At 46.3% G+C, this 19,368-nt stretch overlaps 1 protein-coding gene across 1 annotated transcript in view; it reads left to right on the top strand.

The window, feature by feature from the left end:
• The window catches only part of LOC122544470 (disintegrin and metalloproteinase domain-containing protein 12-like), a 255,817-nt gene extending 236,678 nt beyond the window's left edge, over nucleotides 1-19,139 (top strand). Inside the window, exons 19-20 of the mRNA XM_087992302.1 lie at nucleotides 3,185-3,347; nucleotides 19,053-19,139. Of these exons, the coding sequence (XP_087848428.1) occupies nucleotides 3,185-3,327 (143 nt within the window). The 3' untranslated portion in view covers nucleotides 3,328-3,347; nucleotides 19,053-19,139. The remainder of the gene's footprint in view (nucleotides 1-3,184; nucleotides 3,348-19,052) is intronic.
• Nucleotides 19,140-19,368: the final 229 nt, after the last annotated feature.

Below are 19,368 nucleotides of genomic sequence, written 5' to 3'. Positions count from 1 at the left end.
AGGGGGAGTTGAAATATTGGGCCACGGGGCGGTGTGGTTGATTGGTGCGAGTGTCCCGGAGATGTTCCCTAAAGCGCTCTGCTAGGAAGCGCCCAGTCTCCCCAATGTAGAGGAGACCGCATCGGGAGCAATGGATACAATAAATGATATTAGTGGATGTGCAGGTAACTGGATCTGAGACTTTTCCCCTTCCTTTAACTGCCATCCATCACATACTACTTGCTTAGCTTCTTTTCCCACATTGCCTTTCTTTAATGACCAGCACTGTGTCTTTACGTGTCCCACCTTCTGGCGGTGAAAACAACTTTTCCCAGTGTCCTTCTGAAACCACCAGTACTGGAATTTTCAGTGTCCCACTCTATTACAGTGAAAAAACCTGAGGCCTTTCACCTCATTTCCACCCTCTTGGGCTTCTTTAATCGGTGGTAAATTCTGACCAGTGCTCTCTACTCTTGGTTTCATAGTGTAGGCTTTGCCCTTCTCCCAACTTGTATCCCTCACAGGACGAAATTCTGGCCAGAAGCTTGCTTTATGCACCTACATGTACTCATCTGCTAGGTCTGCTGCCCTTCTCGCTTCCTGAACTGCCTGTTCCTCCATGTGAATTCTTCCCATCTCTGGAAATGAGTTTTTAAACTCCTCCAGCATTAGCTGCCTACCACTTTAGTCTGAACTAGCATTACCCATAAATCCTTGGACCACTCCATCTACCTTGTCAATTTTTCAAATGAAATAAAGAAATCTTCAACATCTTTCTTATCAAAACGTGGCAGGGTTTTGACATATTTGTATATATCATGACCTTCTCTTTTAATCTCCAGCTTGTTAACTTGACTTTGCTAAGTCACAACTTCTCAAGTTCAAATTCTCTCTCTTTTTGCTCAGCTAAGATCCTTCTCTCTCTTTCATTTTCCTGTCTCTTCTCTCTCTTTCTCTTTTTCCTCTCTCACTTCTCTCTTTTTCTCTTTGCTTCTCTCTTTGTTTATCTTCCACATCCATTTTCCTCAATTGTAATTTCAGTTTTTCTTCCTCAACTGCACTTGTCTGTTTCTCTGGCACACCTACGTAATTTCCTTACAATTTCAGCTTTACTTTTGTCCTTGGTTAAACCCAAATGTAACTTCTTGCTAATTCTAAAATCATGGCCTTTTTCTTTTCTTCTCAATCTTCTTCACAAATTTGAGAATAATCTTCAAATCCCAGAACCTCTTTAGCAATTTTAAGAGCTATTTCTCTCACTTTTCATTTAATCAACCACAAGTCACAGAAATTAAACAAATTGTCACACCTATGTTTTATTTAAAGATCAAGAAGACTCACCTGCAAGTGCTGAAATCTACTGGAATTTTTCCTACCCCAAATCTATTCAAGTCAGTCTAAACATGTTCAGCTCCCAAATCCAAGCCCTAAACTGTTCAAATCACCGACAAAAGCTCCTAAACCATTCAAATTCTAGGAGGTAAACGCTGCTGCTTAATTGAAACCAGCAGCAGATAAAAGATTTACCCCGTGCAGTAATCTGTGAAAATCCGAGAGGCCAAGAATTATTTAAAGTAAAAATCAACAACTTTATTTCTTAAAGTATAAAAGAGAATAATTAACTAACAAATATTTACAACTACTTCCACTAAACTACTTTTTACCTTCCCTTCTATAATACTAGTCCGATATAACCCCTGATTAAGGTTTACCAAAACTTCAAATTTTCAAAACCTGTCAGATGTCAAATCTTCTATTATTTCTTCCTTGGTTTTCTTTTCTTCTTAGAGATCTCTGTTTCACTGGTTACTGATCGACAATGTTTCCTTTAAGAGAGCTATTCTCCTGGCAGTCCCCAGATGCTAGTGGCTTGGCAGTTCTCCAGTCCAGGAACTGGACATGAATCTGATTTTATAATGTCGTTGATTTTCCAATAATCCACACAGATTCATTGAGTACCGTCCGGTTTGGTAACTAAGACGATCGACGAACTCCACTGACTCTGGTTTGGTTCGATGATGTCCTTGTCGAGCATGGCCTCCACCTCCACCTGGACCTGTCTGGCTTTGAAAGGATTAAGCCGACAGGGGTGTTGTTTTATTGGAGCAGTATTCCTTTTTTTCGAGAAGTATTCCTTACGACTACTTCATGCACAACAGCATTAGTCCTCCCCATCTGATTCTTACATATGTTATTGTACTGCAGTAACAAATCTTTCAACTCTGTTCCATGTTCCTGAGACAGATAGCTTACTAACCTATCTCACTCCTCAAGGACCTCTTCATTTTTTAAACCTATCTTGAGGCAAATCAAAATCAACATCATCTGGATTTGATTCCTCACTCTGTGGGGCAGTAACTAACTGTTTCTCCAGTTCTTTCTCTCCAGTATAATATGGTTTCAACGTGCTCACATGACATCCCTTCTTTTTCTATCTGGCATCTTTACTAGATAGTTCACCTGACTCAACTTTTTCTCAATTTCATAGGGACCACTAAACCTGGTTTTGAAGGGACCTCCTAAAACTCGTAACAGTACGAACAGAACCAGAGGGCATAGTCGCAGATTTAAGGGTTGCTAATTTAACTGAAATGAGGAGGAATTTCTTTTCTCAGATGGTTTGTTTGATCTCCTTGCCACAGAGAGCTATGGGAGCTGAGACCCTTGGTACATATGTAAGGCAGAAATGGATAGATTTGTGATCAGTTGGGGAATCAAGGGTTACAGGAAAAGAACAGGGAAATGGATGAGAAGTGTCAGATCAGGCATGATCCTGCTCTCAGAAGTCATGTGACACCAGATTATAGTCCAACAGAAATCACAAGCTTTCAGAGCACTACTCCTTCATCAGGTGAAGTCTGAAAGCTTGGGATTTGTCCAATCCAATCCAACACCTCCACATCATGATCCTATTGAATAATGGAGCAGGGTCGAGGACCAAGCAGCCTAATCCTGTTGCTATTTCTGATGGTCCCATCTCCACAAGGACTATGGAGTGGTCACTCTAACTGATACCACAACTATCACGGACCAACACACCTGCAACAGACAGAATTGTGAGTATGATGATAAGTAAATGATTTCCTCTAGTTTTATCTACTCTCCCACAAAAGACACAGACATACTCTTTCAGCAATGTTCTTTCAGGCTCAGCCAATTTGACACTTCAGTTCTGTTAGTTGTAACTTGACCCATTATTTGTCAGTTCCAGGAAGTAAACCTAACCCGATTGTTCTGAGTGTTACGATCATGGCACCAGCTTTAATAGTCCCGGTATTGGCCTATTTCTTCGCGAAGGTATTTATGAAGAAAGCCAAGATTGCAAGTGCAAGATCTCTAGCAGGTTAAAGAAATGGTGGCTGTCCAAGGTAAGAATCAACAAGCAAAATGAGGCCTCAGCACTTTCTTTCATCTTCAGTAGAACCTGACACCGAGTTACGGGTGATCAGGTTAGAAATGTGCCTGGAATAGGCTGATAACAAAAGTAGCTGCAAGCATTAGTAAAAGATAAAGGAAGCAGATGGGGTTTAGAAAACTAAAATCTGATGAGGCCCTTGAGGAAAATAAAGGAAGCAGGAATCAATTTAAACAAGCAATAGCAGGGCTAAAAGGGTTCATGAAATGTTCTTGGCAAATCGGGCTAAGGAGAATCCCAAGGCATGTTACATATGTATTAGTAGAAAGAGGGTAATAAGGGAAAAGATAGTTCTATTCAAGGACAAAAAACAAAGTTACAAATCACACAACACCAGGTTATAGCCACTCCGAAACCACCTGATGAAGCTAGTGCTTCCGAAAGCTAGTGCTTCCAATTAAAACTGTTGGACTATAACCTGGTGTTGTGTGATTTGTAACTTTGTCTTTAGTCCAACAGTTTTAATTGGAAGCACTAGCTTTCGGAAGCACTAGCTTCATCAAGTGGTTTCGGAGTGGCTATAACCTGGTGTTGTGTGATTTGTAACTTTGTACACCCCAGTCCAACACCGGCATCTCCAAATCAGGACAAAAGCCAGAATTTATATGTGGAGCTGGATGAACTGGGTGGTTTCTTAGTCAGTACTTCACATCGGTATTCACCGAGGAGCAGGACATGAATGATGGTAAGATTATAGGGAGATCTGTTGACTTTCTGGGGCATGTGGATATTAAAATGGAGAAGGAGTTGTGTTGAAAAACATCAATACAGTTAAGTCCCCTGGGCCTGAAAGGATCTATCCTAGGATACTGTAAAGGACGAGGGAGGAGGCCTTGACAGAGATTTTTGTGTCCTCTTTCACCACAGGTGAGGTGCCAAAAGACTGGAGAATAGTCAAGAACAGTCACAGGGATAATCCAAGAAATTATTTGCTGGTGACTCTTATATCGGTGGCAGGGATATTATTGGGAAATAAGGAACAAGAGGATAGCTAGGGAAAGGATAGGTTCACTCAAGGACAAAGGACGGAAGTTATATGCAGAGATGGAAAATGACGATTAGATCTTTGACAAAAACTTTACATTGATATACTCACAAGGAAGGCATACTGATATTAAGTTTTTGGATTATTGTCTTGAATTGTTAAGGAATTCCTCTGGAATTCAGCTCTTTTGTCCATGTTTGAACCAAGGCTGGAATGAGGTCAGGAGCTGAGTGACCTTGGGGGAACCCAAACTGGGCGTCACTGAGCAGGTTATTGCTGAGCAGGTGCTGTTTGATAGCACTGTTGATGATACCTTCCATCACTTTACTGATGATGGAGAGCAGACTGATGGAACAGTAATTGGCCGGGTTGGATTTGTCCTGCATGTTATGTACAGAACATATCTGGGCAATTTTCCACATTGCAGCATAGATGCCAGTGTTGTAACTGTACTGGAACAGCTGGCGAAAGGAGTGGCAAGTTCTGAAGTACAAGTCTTCAGTACTATCACCAGAATGTTGTTAGAGCTCAGTAGCCTTTTCAGTATCAAGTGTCTCCAATTGTTTTTTGATGTCAATTAGAGTGAATTGAATTGGCTGAAGATTGGCATCTGTGATTCTGATGCCAGCTGGAGGAGGCACCTCCACGTGGCACATCTGCCTGAAGATTCCTGGAAATACTTAAGCCTTTTGCTCATGATGTACTGGGCTTGAGAATGGAAATATTTGAGGAGCCTTCCCCTCCAACGAGTTGTTTAATTGTCCACAACTGAATGTGGCAGAACTACAGAGCTGAGATCTGATCCATTGGTTACGGGACTGCTTAGTTGTGTCTATCATTTGCTGCTTCTGCTGTTTGCCATGTAAGTAGTTCTGTTGGTGGCTTCACCAGATTGACATCTCATCTTCAGCTAAGCATGGTGCTGCTCCTGAAATGCTCTCCTGCACTCTCCATTGAACCAGGGTTGATGCCCTGGCGTGATGGTAATGATTAAGTAGGGGATATGCCAGATCATGAGGTTACAGATTGTGTTGGAGTACAGTTCTGCTGCTATTGATGGCCTACAGCACCTTATGAATGCCCAGACTTTAGCTGCTAGATCTTTTTGAAGGCTGTCTTATTTATCATGGTGGTAGTGCCATGCAATACGATGGAGTTTGTCTCCACAAAGACTCTGCGGTGGTCACTCTTACCACTACTGTCATGGACAGATACTTCTGCAGCTGGCAGATTGGTAAGGATGAAGTTAAGAATTGCTCCCTTCTGTAGTCTGTTTCATCGCCATCTGAGATTCGACTGACTATGATTGTGTCATCAGCAAACTTGTAAATGGCATTAGTCTGGTATTTGGCGACACAGTCATGGGTGTACAGTGAGTACAGTAGGGGGCTGAGTATGCATCCCTGGGGCCTCCAGTGTTGAGTGTTAGTGAAGATGAAATATTGTCATCTAGGTCATTTGTGAAAACGACAAACAGCAATGGCTCCGAAACAGATCCTTGCAGTACACCGCTAGTAACTGAACTCCAGGGTGAACATTTCCCATCAACCTGTCTTCTTTCAGCTAGCCAATTTATGATCTAAACCGCTTAATTGCCCTCAATCCCGTGTCTCCGTATTTTCTGCAATAGCCTACTATGAGGAACCTTATCAAATGTCTTACTGAAATCCATATGCACCACATTAACATTTACCCTCATCCACCTGTTTGGTCACCATCTCACAGAACCTCGTAAGGTTTGTGAGGCATGACCTATCCTTCACAAACCCGTGTTGACTATCCCCAATCAACTTATTCATCTCTAGATGATTATAAATTCTATCTCTTATAACCCTTTTCAACATTTTACCCACAATGAAGTCAGGCTCACTGGTCTATAATTACTAGGGTTGTCTCTTCTCCCCTTCTTGAACAAGGGAACAATATTTACTATCCTCCAGCTTTTGGCACTATTCCTGTTGACTATGAAGACATAAAGATCAAAACCACGGCTCTGAAATCTCCTCCATGGCTTCTCAGAGAATCCTCAGATAATTCCCATCCAGCCCAGAGGATTTATCTATTTTCACATTTTCCAGAATTGCTAACACCTTTTCCTTGTGAACCTCAATCCCATCTCGTCTAGTCTAGTAGCTTGTAACTGAATATTCTCCTTGCCTACATTATCTTTTTCCAGTGTGAATACTGAAAAAAAAAATCATTTAGTACTTCCTCTATCTTCTCTAACTCCACACATAACTTATCGCTTCTATCTGTGTTTGGCCCAAATCTTTCTCTCCTCATTCTTTTATTCCTGATATACCTGCAGAAACCTGAAGGTTTTCCTTGATCCTATCCACAAATGACTTCTCATGTCCCCTCCTGGCTCTTCTTAACTCTCTCTTTAAGTCTTTCCTGGCTAACGTGTAACTCTCAAGTGCCTTCCCATCTCATCCTGACATAGGCCTTCTTCTTCCTCTTGACAAGAAATTCAACTTCTTTAGTAAACCACAGCTCCCTCGATTGACAACTTCCTCCCTATCAATGACACACAGTAGCTGGTCCTTGAATAAGCTCCACATTTCAATTGTGCCCACCCCCTGCAGTTTCCTTTCCCATCCTATACATCCTAAATCTTGCCTAATTGCATCCTAATGGCCTTTCCCCCAGTAATAACTCATGCCCTGCATTATATATACCGAACGCTTTCGATCACTAAAGTAAACTTAACCGAATTGTGGTCACTATCACCAAAGTACTCACCTCCAAATCTAACACCTGGCTGGGTTCATTCTCAGTATCAAATCCAATGTGGCCTTGACCTTTTTGGTCTATCTACAGACCGTGTCAGGAAATCCTCCTGCACACATTGGACAAAAACTGACCCATCTAAAGTACTTGAACTATAGTATTTCCAGTTAATATTTGGAACATTGAAAATTCCATAACAACTACTCTGTTATTCTCGCTCCTATCTCAAATTATCCTTGCTATCCTTTTCTCTACATCTCTAGAACTATTTGGAGGCTTATTGAAAAGTCCCAACAGGGTGACCTCTCCTTTCCTGTTTCTAACCCCAGCCCATACTACCTCAGTAGACGAGTCCTCAAACGTCCTTTCTGCCACCGTAATATTGTCCTTGACCAACAATGCCACACCTCCCCCTGTTTCCCCACCTCCCCTGTTTTTACTGAAACACCTAAACCCCGGATCCTGCAACAACCATTCCTGTCCCTGCTCTATCCATGTCTCTGAAATGGCCACAACATCGAAGTCCCAGGTACCAACCCATGCTGTCAGTTCACCCACCTTATTCCGGATGCTCCTGGCATTGAAGTAGACACAATTCAAACCACCTTCCTGCTTAGCGGTGCACTCTTGCAATCTTGAAACCTCATTCTTGATCTCACTACACTCAACCTCCTGTCTATTCTAACTACAATTTAGGTTCCTATCCCCCTGCTGAATTAGTTTCAACCCAACCCCCCCATGTTGGTACCCCTTTGGTTCAGGTGTAGACCAGCCTGTTTGTAGAGTCCCACCTACCCCAGAAAGAGCCCCAATTAACCAAGTATCTGAAAGCCTCCCTCCTGCACCATCCCTGTAGCTACATGTTCAACTCCTCTCTCTCTCTCTATTCCTCGCCTCGCTAGCACGTGGCACAAGCAACAGACCAGCGATAACAACTCTGTTTGTTCTCGTTCTAACCTTCCACCCTAGCTCTCTGAATTTCTGCCTTAAATCCCCATTCCTTTTCCTACCTATGTCATTGGTGTCTATGTGGACCACGACATGGGGCTGCTCCCCCTCCCCCTCAAGGATCCCAAAAACACGATCAGAGACATTATGAACCCTGGTACCTGGGAGACAACACACCAACCGTGAGTCTCTCTTATTCCCACAGAACCTCCTATCTGTCCCCCTAACTATGGAGTCCCCAATGACTACTGCCCTGCTCCTCTCCCCCCTTCCCCTCGGAGCAGCAGGAACAGACTCTGTGCCAGACCCCTGACCCCATTGCTTACCCCTGGTAAGTCATCCCCCCCAACAGTATCCAAAACAGTATACATGTTATTGAGGGGAACGGCCACAGGGGATCACTGCACTGCCTGCCGGTTCCCTTTCCGTCCCTGACTGTAACCCATCTGTCTTTTTCTTGTACCTGAGGAGTGACTACCTCCCTGTAACTCCTCGCAATAACCCCCTCCACCTCCCAAATGATCCAGAGTTCATCCAGCTCCAGCTCCAGTTCCCTAACACGGTTTTTGAGGAGCTGGAGTTGGGTTCACTTCCCACAGATGAAGTCAGCAGGGACACTGGTGGTGACCCTTACCTCCCACATTCTGCAGGAGGAACATTCAACTGCCCTAACCTCCATTCCCACTATTCTAAATTCCTAAAGAGACTGTAGAAAAATAAAGAATAAAAACAAACTAGTTACTGAACCAATACAGTGCACAGAACTCTTTTTTTCGTTTGAGGAGGAGGATGGGTTGGAGACACGACCTAAGTAATGTTTCGGGTAACTCAACCACCCAAATATATTACTTCAGTTCCTCAGCAGTCCCGTGTCTGCTCAGTCCCGTGTCTGCTCAGTCCCGTGTCTGCTCAGTCCCGTGTCTGCTCAGCCCGTGTCTGCTCAGTCCCGTGTCTGCTCAGTCCCGTGTCTGCTCAGTCCATGTCTGCTCAGTCCCGTGTCTGCTCAGTCCCGTGTCTGCTCAGTCCCGTGTCTGCTCAGTCCGTGTCTGCTCAGTCCCGTGTCTGCTCAGTCCCGTGTCTGCTCAGTCCCGTGTCTGCTCAGTCCGTGTCTGCTCAGTCCCGTGTCTGCTCAGTCCCGTGTCTGCTCAGTCCCGTGTCTGCTCAGTCCGTGTCTGCTCAGTCCCGTGTCTGCTCAGTCCCGTGTCTGCTCAGTCCCGTGTCTGCTCAGTCCCGTGTCTGCTCAGTCCCGTGTCTGCTCAGTCCGTGTCTGCTCAGTCCCGTGTCTGCTCAGTCCCATGTCTGCTCAGTCCGTGTCTGCTCAGTCCGTGTCTGCTCAGTCCGTGTCTGCTCAGTCCCGTGTCTGCTCAGTCCCGTGTCTGCTCAGTCCCGTGTCTGCTCAGTCCCGTGTCTGCTCAGTCCCGTGTCTGCTCAGTCCCGTGTCTGCTCAGTCCGTGTCTGCTCAGTCCGTGTCTGCTCAGTCCGTGTCTGCTCAGTCCGTGTCTGCTCAGTCCATGTCTGCTCAGTCCGTGTCTGCTCAGTCCGTGTCTGCTCAGTCCCATGTCTGCTCAGTCCCGTGTCTTCTCAGTCCGTGTCTGCTCAGTCCGTGTCTGCTCAGTCCCGTGTCTGCTCAGTCCGTGTCTGCTCAGTCCCATGTCTGCTCAGTCCGTGTCTGCTCAGTCCGTGTCTGCTCAGTCCGTGTCTGCTCAGTCCCATGTCTGCTCAGTCCCGTGTCTGCTCAGTCCCATGTCTGCTCAGTCCCGTGTCTGCTCAGTCCGTGTCTGCTCAGTCCGTGTCTGCTCAGTCCGTGTCTGCTCAGTCCCGTGTCTGCTCAGTCCCGTGTCTGCTCAGTCCCGTGTCTGCTCAGTCCCGTGTCTTCTCAGTCCGTGTCTGCTCAGTCCGTGTCTGCTCAGTCCCGTGTCTGCTCAGTCCGTGTCTGCTCAGTCCCATGTCTGCTCAGTCCGTGTCTGCTCAGTCCGTGTCTGCTCAGTCCGTGTCTGCTCAGTCCCATGTCTGCTCAGTCCCGTGTCTGCTCAGTCCCATGTCTGCTCAGTCCCGTGTCTGCTCAGTCCGTGTCTGCTCAGTCCGTGTCTGCTCAGTCCGTGTCTGCTCAGTCCCGTGTCTGCTCAGTCCCGTGTCTGCTCAGTCCCGTGTCTGCTCAGTCCCGTGTCTGCTCAGTCCGTGTCTGCTCCTGCTCAGTGTGCACTCCGCCTATTCACGAGTTAAGTTTTTAAATCAGTGATTCAGATTCCCATCAGCCCCCTGGTCAACGGTCCCGCTCTTCCTGCTGCTGAAACTAAATTGTAGGACTGTTATCAGTCCTGCTGACAAGCCAATCTTGTTGGTGGGTGTTGAAATCCCCGAGCCAAAGTATATTTTGTGGCATTCCAACTCTCGTTGTTTCCTCCAAGTGGTGTTCAACATGGAGGAAGATTGATTCATCAGCTACATGAGGAGACTTCATGGCATCTGGAGTCACTGTTGAAGACTCCCAAGAGCCAATCCCTCTTGACTGTATACCGGTCTGTCACCACCTTTGCTGGGTCTGTCCTGTCAGTGAAATGGTGATGGTTGTGTCTGGGACCTTGTCTTTAAGGTATGAGTCTTCAATGATGACTATGTCAGTCTATTGTTTGACTAGTCTGTGAGACAGCTCTTACATACTAACCCCCAGATGTCAGTCAGGAGGTCTTTGCAGCGTTGACAGGGCTGTTTCGCCATTAACCTTTCCAGAGCCTAGAACAAAGTCAGATGATTTCTCTGGATTCCTTTCTTTGTAGATTTTGTCACTATTGATACAACTGAGTGCCTTGTCAGGCTACTTCAGAGGTCAGTTGAGAGTTAACCACATTGTTCTGGGTCTGGAGTCACATTTAGGCCAGGGAGGATAGCATATTTCCTCCCTCTTGCAGAAAATCAATAATGATCATCAGAAGCTTACTACTTCCTTTCTTAAAACTGAACTCAAATGCTGAAGTAGACAAGCAGGAGGCTGGAAGAACACAGCAGGCCAGGCAGCATCGGGAAGTGGGGATGTTGACGTATCGGGTGCAACACTTCTTCAGGACTGGTGGTGGGGGAAAGGTGAGCTGTAGAGAAAGGAGTGGTGGGGTGCAGGGTGGTGAAGTGGGGATAGCTGCATACAGGTGGACAATTCCGCAAAACATTCACGTATGTGTATGTGTGTGTAGGTGAGAGAGAGAGAGAGATCGTGACTGTCTTAAAGATGGAGTATGTAATGGTGTACATCTGAGTGGGAGTGTGAAATAATGTGCCTCTCTGTGAGGGAGTGTATAATGGTGAGGGAGTGCAGAAATGGTGGGTCTCTGTCTGAGCAAGTGTGTAATAGTGAGGGATTGTATAATGGTGTGTCTCTGTGAGGGAGTACGGAACGGTGTGTCTCTGTGTAAGGGAGTGTGTAGTGGTATGTCTCTCTGTGAGGGCTGTTTGTAATGAAGTGTCTCTGTGTGATGAAGTGTAACGGTGTGTCTGTCTGTGTGAGGGATTGTGTAATGGTGTGTCTGTTGTGTGAGGGAGTATGCAATGTTATGTCTCTCTGTGAGGGTGTGTGCAATGTTGTGTCTCTCTGTGAGGGTGTGTGTAATGTCGTGCCTCTCTGTGAGGACGTGTGTAATGTTGTGTCTCTCTGTGCCGAAGTGTGTAATGGTGTGTCTGTCTGTGAGGGAGTGTGCAACTGTGTATCTCTATGTGAGAAGGTGTGCAACAGTCTGTCTCTCTGGGAGGGAGTGCGTAACGGTGTGTCTTTGTGTGAGGGAGTGCGTAACGATGTGTCTTAGTGTGAGGGCGTGTGTAATGGCGTGTCTCTGTGAGGCAGTGTGTAATGGTGTGTCTCTGTGTGAGGGAATGCGTTACGATGTGTCTTTGTGTGAGGGAGTGTGCAATGGCGTGTCTCTCTGTGAGGGCGTGTGTAATGGAGTGTCTCTGTGTGAGGGAGTGTGTAATGGTGTGTCTGTCTGTGTGAGGGAGTATGCAATGTCGTGTCTCTCTGTGAGGACTTGTGTAATGTCGTGCCTCTCTGTGAGGGCGTGTATAATGTTGTGTCTCTCTGTGAGGGCATGTGTAATGTCGTGTCTCTCTGTGAGGGTGTGTGCAATGTCATGTCTCTCTATGAGGGCGTGTGTAATGTCATGTCTCTCTGTGAGGGCAGTGTAATGTCATGTCTCTCTGTGAGGGAGTGTGTAACGGTACATCTTTGTGTGAGGGAGTGTGTCACGGTGTGTTTGTCTGTGTGAGGGAGTGTGTAATGTCGTGTCTCTCTGTGAGGGCATGTGTAATGGAGTGTCTCTGTGTGAGGGAGTGTGTAATGGTGTGTCTGTTGTGTGAGGGAGTATGCAATGTTGTGTCTCTCTGTGACGGCGTGTGCAATGTTGTGTCTCTCTGTGAGGGCGTGTGTAATGTCATGCCTCTCTGTGAGGGCATGTGTAATGTTGTGTCTCTCTGTGAGGGAGTGTGCACTGGTGTGTCTCTGTGTGAGGGAATGCGTTACGATGTGTCTTTGTGTGAGGGAGTGTGCAATGGCGTGTCTCTCTGTGAGGGCGTGTGTAATGGAGTGTCTCTGTGTGAGGGAGTGTGTAATGGTGTGTCTGTCTGTGTGAGGGAGTATGCAATGTCGTGTCTCTCTGTGAGGACTTGTGTAATGTCGTGCCTCTCTGTGAGGGCGTGTATAATGTTGTGTCTCTCTGTGAGGGCATGTGTAATGTCGTGTCTCTCTGTGAGGGTGTGTGCAATGTCATGTCTCTCTATGAGGGCGTGTGTAATGTCATGTCTCTCTGTGAGGGCAGTGTAATGTCATGTCTCTCTGTGAGGGAGTGTGTAACGGTACATCTTTGTGTGAGGGAGTGTGTCACGGTGTGTTTGTCTGTGTGAGGGAGTGTGTAATGTCGTGTCTCTCTGTGAGGGCGTGTGTAATGGAGTGTCTCTGTGTGAGGGAGTGTGTAATGGTGTGTCTGTTGTGTGAGGGAGTATGCAATGTTGTGTCTCTCTGTGACGGCGTGTGCAATGTTGTGTCTCTCTGTGAGGGCGTGTGTAATGTCATGCCTCTCTGTGAGGGCGTGTGTAATGTTGTGTCTCTCTGTGAGGGAGTGTGCACTGGTGTGTCTCTCTGTGAGGGAATGCGTAATGGCGTGTCTTTGTGTAAGGGAGTGTGCAATGGCGTGTCTCTCTGTGAGGGCGTGTGTAATAGAGTGTCTCTGTGTGACGGAGTGTGTAATGGTGTGTCTGTCTGTGTGAGGGATTGTGTAATGGTGTGTCTGTTGTGTGAGGGAGTATGCAATGTTGTGTCTCTCTGTGAGGGTGTGTGTAATGTCGTGCCTCTCTGTGAGGGCGTGTGTAATGTTGTGTCTCTCTGTGAGGGCGTGTGTAATGTTGTGTCTCTCTGTGAGGGCGTGTGTAATGTTGTGTCTCTCTGTGAGGGCGTGTGTAATGTTGTGCCTCTCTGTGAGGGCGTGTGTAATGTTGTGTCTCTCTGTACCGAAGTGTGTAATGGTGTGTCTGTCTGTGAGGGAGTGTGCAACTGTGTGTCTCTATGTGAGGAGGTGTGCAACAGTCTGTCTCTCTGGGAGGGAGTGCGTAACGGTGTGTCTTTGTGTGAGGGAGTGCGTAACGGTGTGTCTTAGTGTGAGGCAGTGTGTAATGGTGTGTCTCTGTGTGAGGGAATGCGTAACGGTGTGTCTTAGTGTGAGGGCGTGTGTAATGGCATGTCTCTGTGAGGCAGTGTGTAATGGTGTGTCTCTGTGTGAGGGAATGCGTAACGGTGTGTCTTTGAGTGAGGGAGTGCGTAACGGTGTGTCTTAGTGTGAGGGAGTGTGCAATGGCGCGTCTCTCTGTGAGGGCGTGTGGAATGGAGTGTCTCTGTGTGAGGGAGTGTGTAACGGTGTGTCTGTCTGTGTGAGGGAGTATGCAATGTCGTGTCTCTCTGTGAGGGCGTGTGTAATGTCGTGTCTCTCTGTGAGGGCGTGTATAATGTTGTGTCTCTCTGTGAGGGAGTGTGTAACGGTGTGTTTGTCTGTGTGAGGGAGTGTGTAATGGTGTGTCTGTGTGAGGGAGTGTGTAATGGTGTGTCTGTGTGAGGGAGTGTGTAATGGTGAGTCACTCGGTGAGGGACTGGGTCCTGGCATTTCTCTCTGTCGGAGTGTGTGATGTTATGTCTCTGCGTGAGGAAGTGTGCACTGGTGTGTCTCTCTGTGAGGGAGTGTGTAACAGTATGTCTTTGTGTGAGGCAGTGAACAATGCCATGTCTCTCTGTGAGAGACTATATAATGGCGTGTGTCTCTGTGAGGATTGTGTAACAGTGTATTGCTCTGTGTGAGGGAGTGCGTAACAGTGTGTCTCTCTGTGAGGGCGTGTGTAACTTTGTGTCACTGTGTAAGGGAGTGTGTAACTGTGTGCCTCTCTGTGAGGGAGTGTGTAACGGTGTGTCACTGTGTGAGGGAGTGTATAACTGTGTGTAACTGTGTGAGGGAGTGTATAACTGTGTGTCACTATGTGAGGGAGTGTGTAATGGTGTGCCTCTGTGTGAGGGAGTGTGTCACAGTGTGTCACTGTGTGAGGGAGTGTATAACTGTGTGTAACTGTGTGAGGGAGTGTGTACCGGTGTGTCTCTGTGTGAGAGAGTGTGTAACGGTGTGTCTGTGTGAGGGAGTGTGTAATGGTGAGTCACTCGGTGAGGGACTGGGTCCTGGGTCTTTCTGTCGGAGTGTGTAATGTTATGTCTCTGCGTGAGGGAGTGTGTAATGGTGAGTCTCTGTGTCTGTATGAGGGAGTGTGTAATGGTGTGTCTGTATGAGGGAGTGTGTAATGGTGTGCCTCTGTGTAAGGGAGTGTATAATGATGTGTCTCTGTGAGGGAGTGTGTAATGGTGAGTCTCTGTGTGAGGGAGTGTATAACGGTGTGTAACTGTATGAGGGAGTGTGTAATGGTGTTTCTCTGTGTGAGAGTGTGTGTAATGGTGTGTCTGTTTGAGGGAGTGTGTAATGGTGTGTCTCTGTGAGGGAGTGTGTAATGGTGAGTCACTCGGTGAAGGAGTGGGTACTGGCATTCCTCTCTGTGTCGGAGTGTGTGATGTTATGTCTCTGCATGAGGGAGTGTGTAATGGCATATCTCTGTGAGGGAGCGTGTAACAGTGTGTCTCCGTGTGCGGGAGTGTGCAATAATGTGTTTCTCTGCAAGTGTTTAACGGTGTGTCTCTGTGTGAGCGAGTGTGTAACATAGAACATAGAAAAGTACAGCACAGAACAGGCCCTTTGACCCACGATGTTGTGCCGAGGATTATTCCTAATCCAAATAAAACAACCTAACCTCGGCACCCCTCAACTCACTGCTGTCCATGTGCATGTCCAGCAGTTGCTTAAATGTCCCTCATGACTCTACTTCCACCACCACTGCTGGCAACGTATTCCATGTATTCACAACTCTGCGTAAAGAACCTTCCTCTGATGTCTCCTCTTTACCTTTCTCTTAATATCTTAAAACGATGACCTCTCATGCCAGTCAGTCCTGGCCTGGTGAAATATCTCTTGCTATTGACTTTATCTATTCCACTCATTATTTTGTACACCTCGAACAGGTCTCCTCTCTTCCTCCTTCTCTCTGGAGAGAAATGTCCGAATTTAGTCAATCTATCTTCATAAGGCAAGCCCTCCAGTCCAGGCAGCATCCTGGTAAACCTTCTTTGCTCCCTCTCCAAAGCCTCTGTATCTTTCCTATAATAGGGTGACCAGAACTGGACACAATATTCCAAGTGAGGTCTCACCAGGGTCTTGTCCAGCTGTAGCAAAATCTCACGGCTCTGCCATTTCTCAACCCAGCTCTGCATCCTGTCTATGTCGCACTGTAGCCTGCAATAGCCCTCGATACTATCAACGACACCTCCAACCTTTGCGTCATCTGCAAATTTAGTAACCCACCTTCAACCTCCTCATCCAAGTCATTGATAAAAACTACAAAGGACAGAAACCCAAGAACAGAGCCCTGCGGGATCCCACTCAACACTGTCTTCTAGGCAGAATACTTTCCATCTACAACCACTCTCTGCCTTCTGTCAGCCAACCAATTCTGAATCCAGATAGCCAAATCTCCCTGTATCCCATACCTCCTGACTTTATGAATGACCCTACCATGGGGAACCTTATCAAATGCCTTGCTGAAATCCATATACACCACATCCACTGCTCGACCTTCGTCAACCTGTTTTGACACCTCCTCAAAGAATTCAGTAAGATTTGTGAGGCATGACCTGCCCCTCACAATGCCATGCTGACTGCCTTTAATCACACTATGCTTTGCCAAATAGTCATAAGTCCTATCCCTCAGAATTCTTTCCAAAACCATACTGACCACAGACGTAAGACTGACTGGTCTGTAATTGCCAGGGATTTCCCTATTCCCCTTCTTGAAAAGAGGAAGAACATTCGCCTCCTTCCAATCCTCCGGAATGACTCCCGTGGAGAGTCAGGAAACAAAGATCTTCATCAGCGGCTTAGCAACCTCCTTTCACACTTCCTGGAGTAACCTAGATAAATCTGGTCTGGCCCTGGGGACTTATCAATCTTAATGTTTGCCACAATTTCCAGCATATCAACTTCATCAGTCTTGATCTGGTCAAGACTATTTCCCAGCTCCTCAATGTTCTCATTCACAACAAGCTCCCTTTCCTTGGTGAAAACCGAAGCAAAAAACTCCATTTAGGGCATCCCCCATCTGCTTAGGCTCCACGCACAAGTTCCCGACCTTCTCCCTGATCATTCTCTTATTCCCCACCTATGAGTAAAATGCCTTTGGGTTCTCCCTAATCCTCTTGCCAAGCCTTTTTCGTGCCCCCTCCTTGCTCTCCTCAGTCCATTTCTGAGCTCCTTTCTAGTCAGCCTGTAATCCTCTAAAGCTGTGCTAGATCCTTGCTTCCTCCACCTTACCTAAGCTGCCTTCTTCCTTTTGATGAGAAGTTCCTCTGTTCTTGTCATCCAAGGGTCCTTACTCTTACCCCTTCTTACATGTCAAAGAGGAACAAATTTGTGTATCACTCGTAACAACTGCTCCTTAAATAGTCTCCACATGTCTGCTGTGCCCTTTCTGTGGAACAATTGCTCCAATCTGTACTTCCCAACTCCTGTCTCATAGCGTCATAATTTCCTTTTCCTTTTCCTCAATTAAATATCTTCCCTCGGTAACTGCTCCTTTCCCTCTCTGAGGCTATGGTAAATGTGAGGCAATTGTGGTCACTGTCACCAAAGTGTTCTCCCACAGCGAGATCTGTTACTGTCCTGGCTCATTACCAAATCCAAAATGGCCTCGACCCCATTGGCCTGTCTACATACTGAGTAAGGAAATCCTCCTGAACACACCTGACAAAATAGTGTGTCTCTGTGTGAGGGAGTGTGCGACAGCCTGTCTCTTTGTGAGGGAGTATATAATGGTGTGTCTCTCTGTGAGGGAGTATGTAACAGTGTGTCTCTCTGCAGGAAGTGTGTAATAGTGGGTCTCTCTGTGTGAGGGAGTATGCTAAGGTCTGTCTCTCTCTGAGGGGGTGTGTTCTGGTGTGTCTTTCTGTGAGACAGTGACTACTGGTGCGTCTTTTTGTGAGGGAGTGTGCAGCGGTGTGTGGGGGATTATGTAACGGTGTGTCTTTGTGTGAGGGAGTGTGTCACATCATGTCTCTCTGTGAGGGAGTATAGAGTGGTGTGTGCTCTCCATGAGGGATTTTGTAACAGTGTGTCTCTGTGAGGGAGCGTGTAACTGTGTGTCTCTCTATGTATGGGAGTGTATAATGGCGTGTCTCTGTGAGGGAGTGTGTAACGATATGACTGTGAGCAAGTGTGTAATAGTGGGTCTCTCTGTGTGAGGGAATGTGTAATGGTGTGTTTGCTGTGAGGAAGTGTGTAAAGGCATGTCTCTCTGTGAGGGCGTTTGTAACGGTGTGCCTCTCTATGGGGGAGATTGTCATGGTTTTAGATTAGATTCCCTACAGTGTGGAAACAGGCCCTTCAGCCCAACAAGTCCACACCGACCCTCTGAAGAGTAACTCATTTCCCTCTGACTAATGCTCCTAAAACTATAGGCAACTTAGCATGGCCAATGCACCTAACCTGCACATCTTTGGACTGTGGGAGGAAACCGGAGCACCCGGGGAAACCCACGCAGACACGGGGAGAATATGCAAACTCCATGAAGACAGTTGCCCGAGGCTGGAATTGAATCTTGGTCCCTGGTTCTTTGAGGTTGCAGTGCTAACCACTGAGCCACTGTGCCACCCCTGTGTGTCTCATGAAGGATTGTGTGATGACGTACCTCTCTGTGCGAGGTAGTGTGTAACAGTGTGTCTCAGTGTGAGGGAGTCTGTAATGATGTCTCTTTGTGAGGTAGTATGTAATGGTGTGTCTCTCTGTGTGATGGAATGTGTAACAGTATGTCTCTGTGTGAGGGAGTGTGCAACTCCCTGTCTCTGTGTGAGGGAGTGTGTAATGGGACGCCTCTCTGTGACAGAGTGTGTACCGGTATCTTTCTCTGTGAAGGAACTTGTAATGGTGTGTCTCTGTGTGAGGGATTGTGTAACAGTGCGTCTCTCTGTGAGAGAGTGTGTAATCATGTGTCCCTCTGTGAATGAGTGTCTAATGGTGTGTCTCTGTGTGAGGGAGTGTGTAATGGTGTGTCCCTTTGTGAGGGAGCGTGTTATGGTGTGTCTCTGTGTGAGGGAGGCATGATGGTGTCTTTGAGGGTTTGTGGGATAGTGTATCTCAGTGTGATCTCCTCATTAATACATTCCAGCATTTTCCTTTTTATAAATGTTCAGCTAATTAGGCATGTACCTGACTGCTTTGTGTTTCCCTCTTTCTTGGAAGATGTCACATTTATTCTTTTCCAGATTATCTTCACAAAGCAAGACAGCAGGAAAACACTGAAAAGCAAAGGGGAAATAAATTTGGTGATAGCTTCTTATTAATAAAACAAATGACCATTGATTGAAACTATTTCTTCTCTCCACAGCTTCAGAAACCTTCCAGCCAACGGCAGGATCTTATGAATCAAGACAAATTGCTATGTGCACCCATGATGCTCAAATATTGATGTGTATCACCATGTACTGTATTAAAATGCTGTAACAGTGGGCGAAGGGTGCATACCAGATGCAATTCAATGGATAAAATAAGATTTATTCGGAATGACTGCAATTTCCCAATGAAAAAATATATCAGAAATACTTATCCTGTTGAGTAGCTATTTCACTCAAAATTGTTTGTTAAAAACGATGATTCAAATGATGAATTTTATCATGCAGTTATTTAGTTAGTTGTTGCTGAAC

The sequence above is a fragment of the Chiloscyllium plagiosum genome, unplaced genomic scaffold (assembly GCF_037043375.1).
Source record: "Chiloscyllium plagiosum isolate Xiang-an unplaced genomic scaffold, Cpla_swu_hap1 HiC_scaffold_1, whole genome shotgun sequence".
In the NCBI taxonomy this organism is placed as follows: domain Eukaryota; kingdom Metazoa; phylum Chordata; class Chondrichthyes; order Orectolobiformes; family Hemiscylliidae; genus Chiloscyllium; species Chiloscyllium plagiosum.
This window is presented reverse-complemented; position numbering and strand designations above follow the sequence as displayed.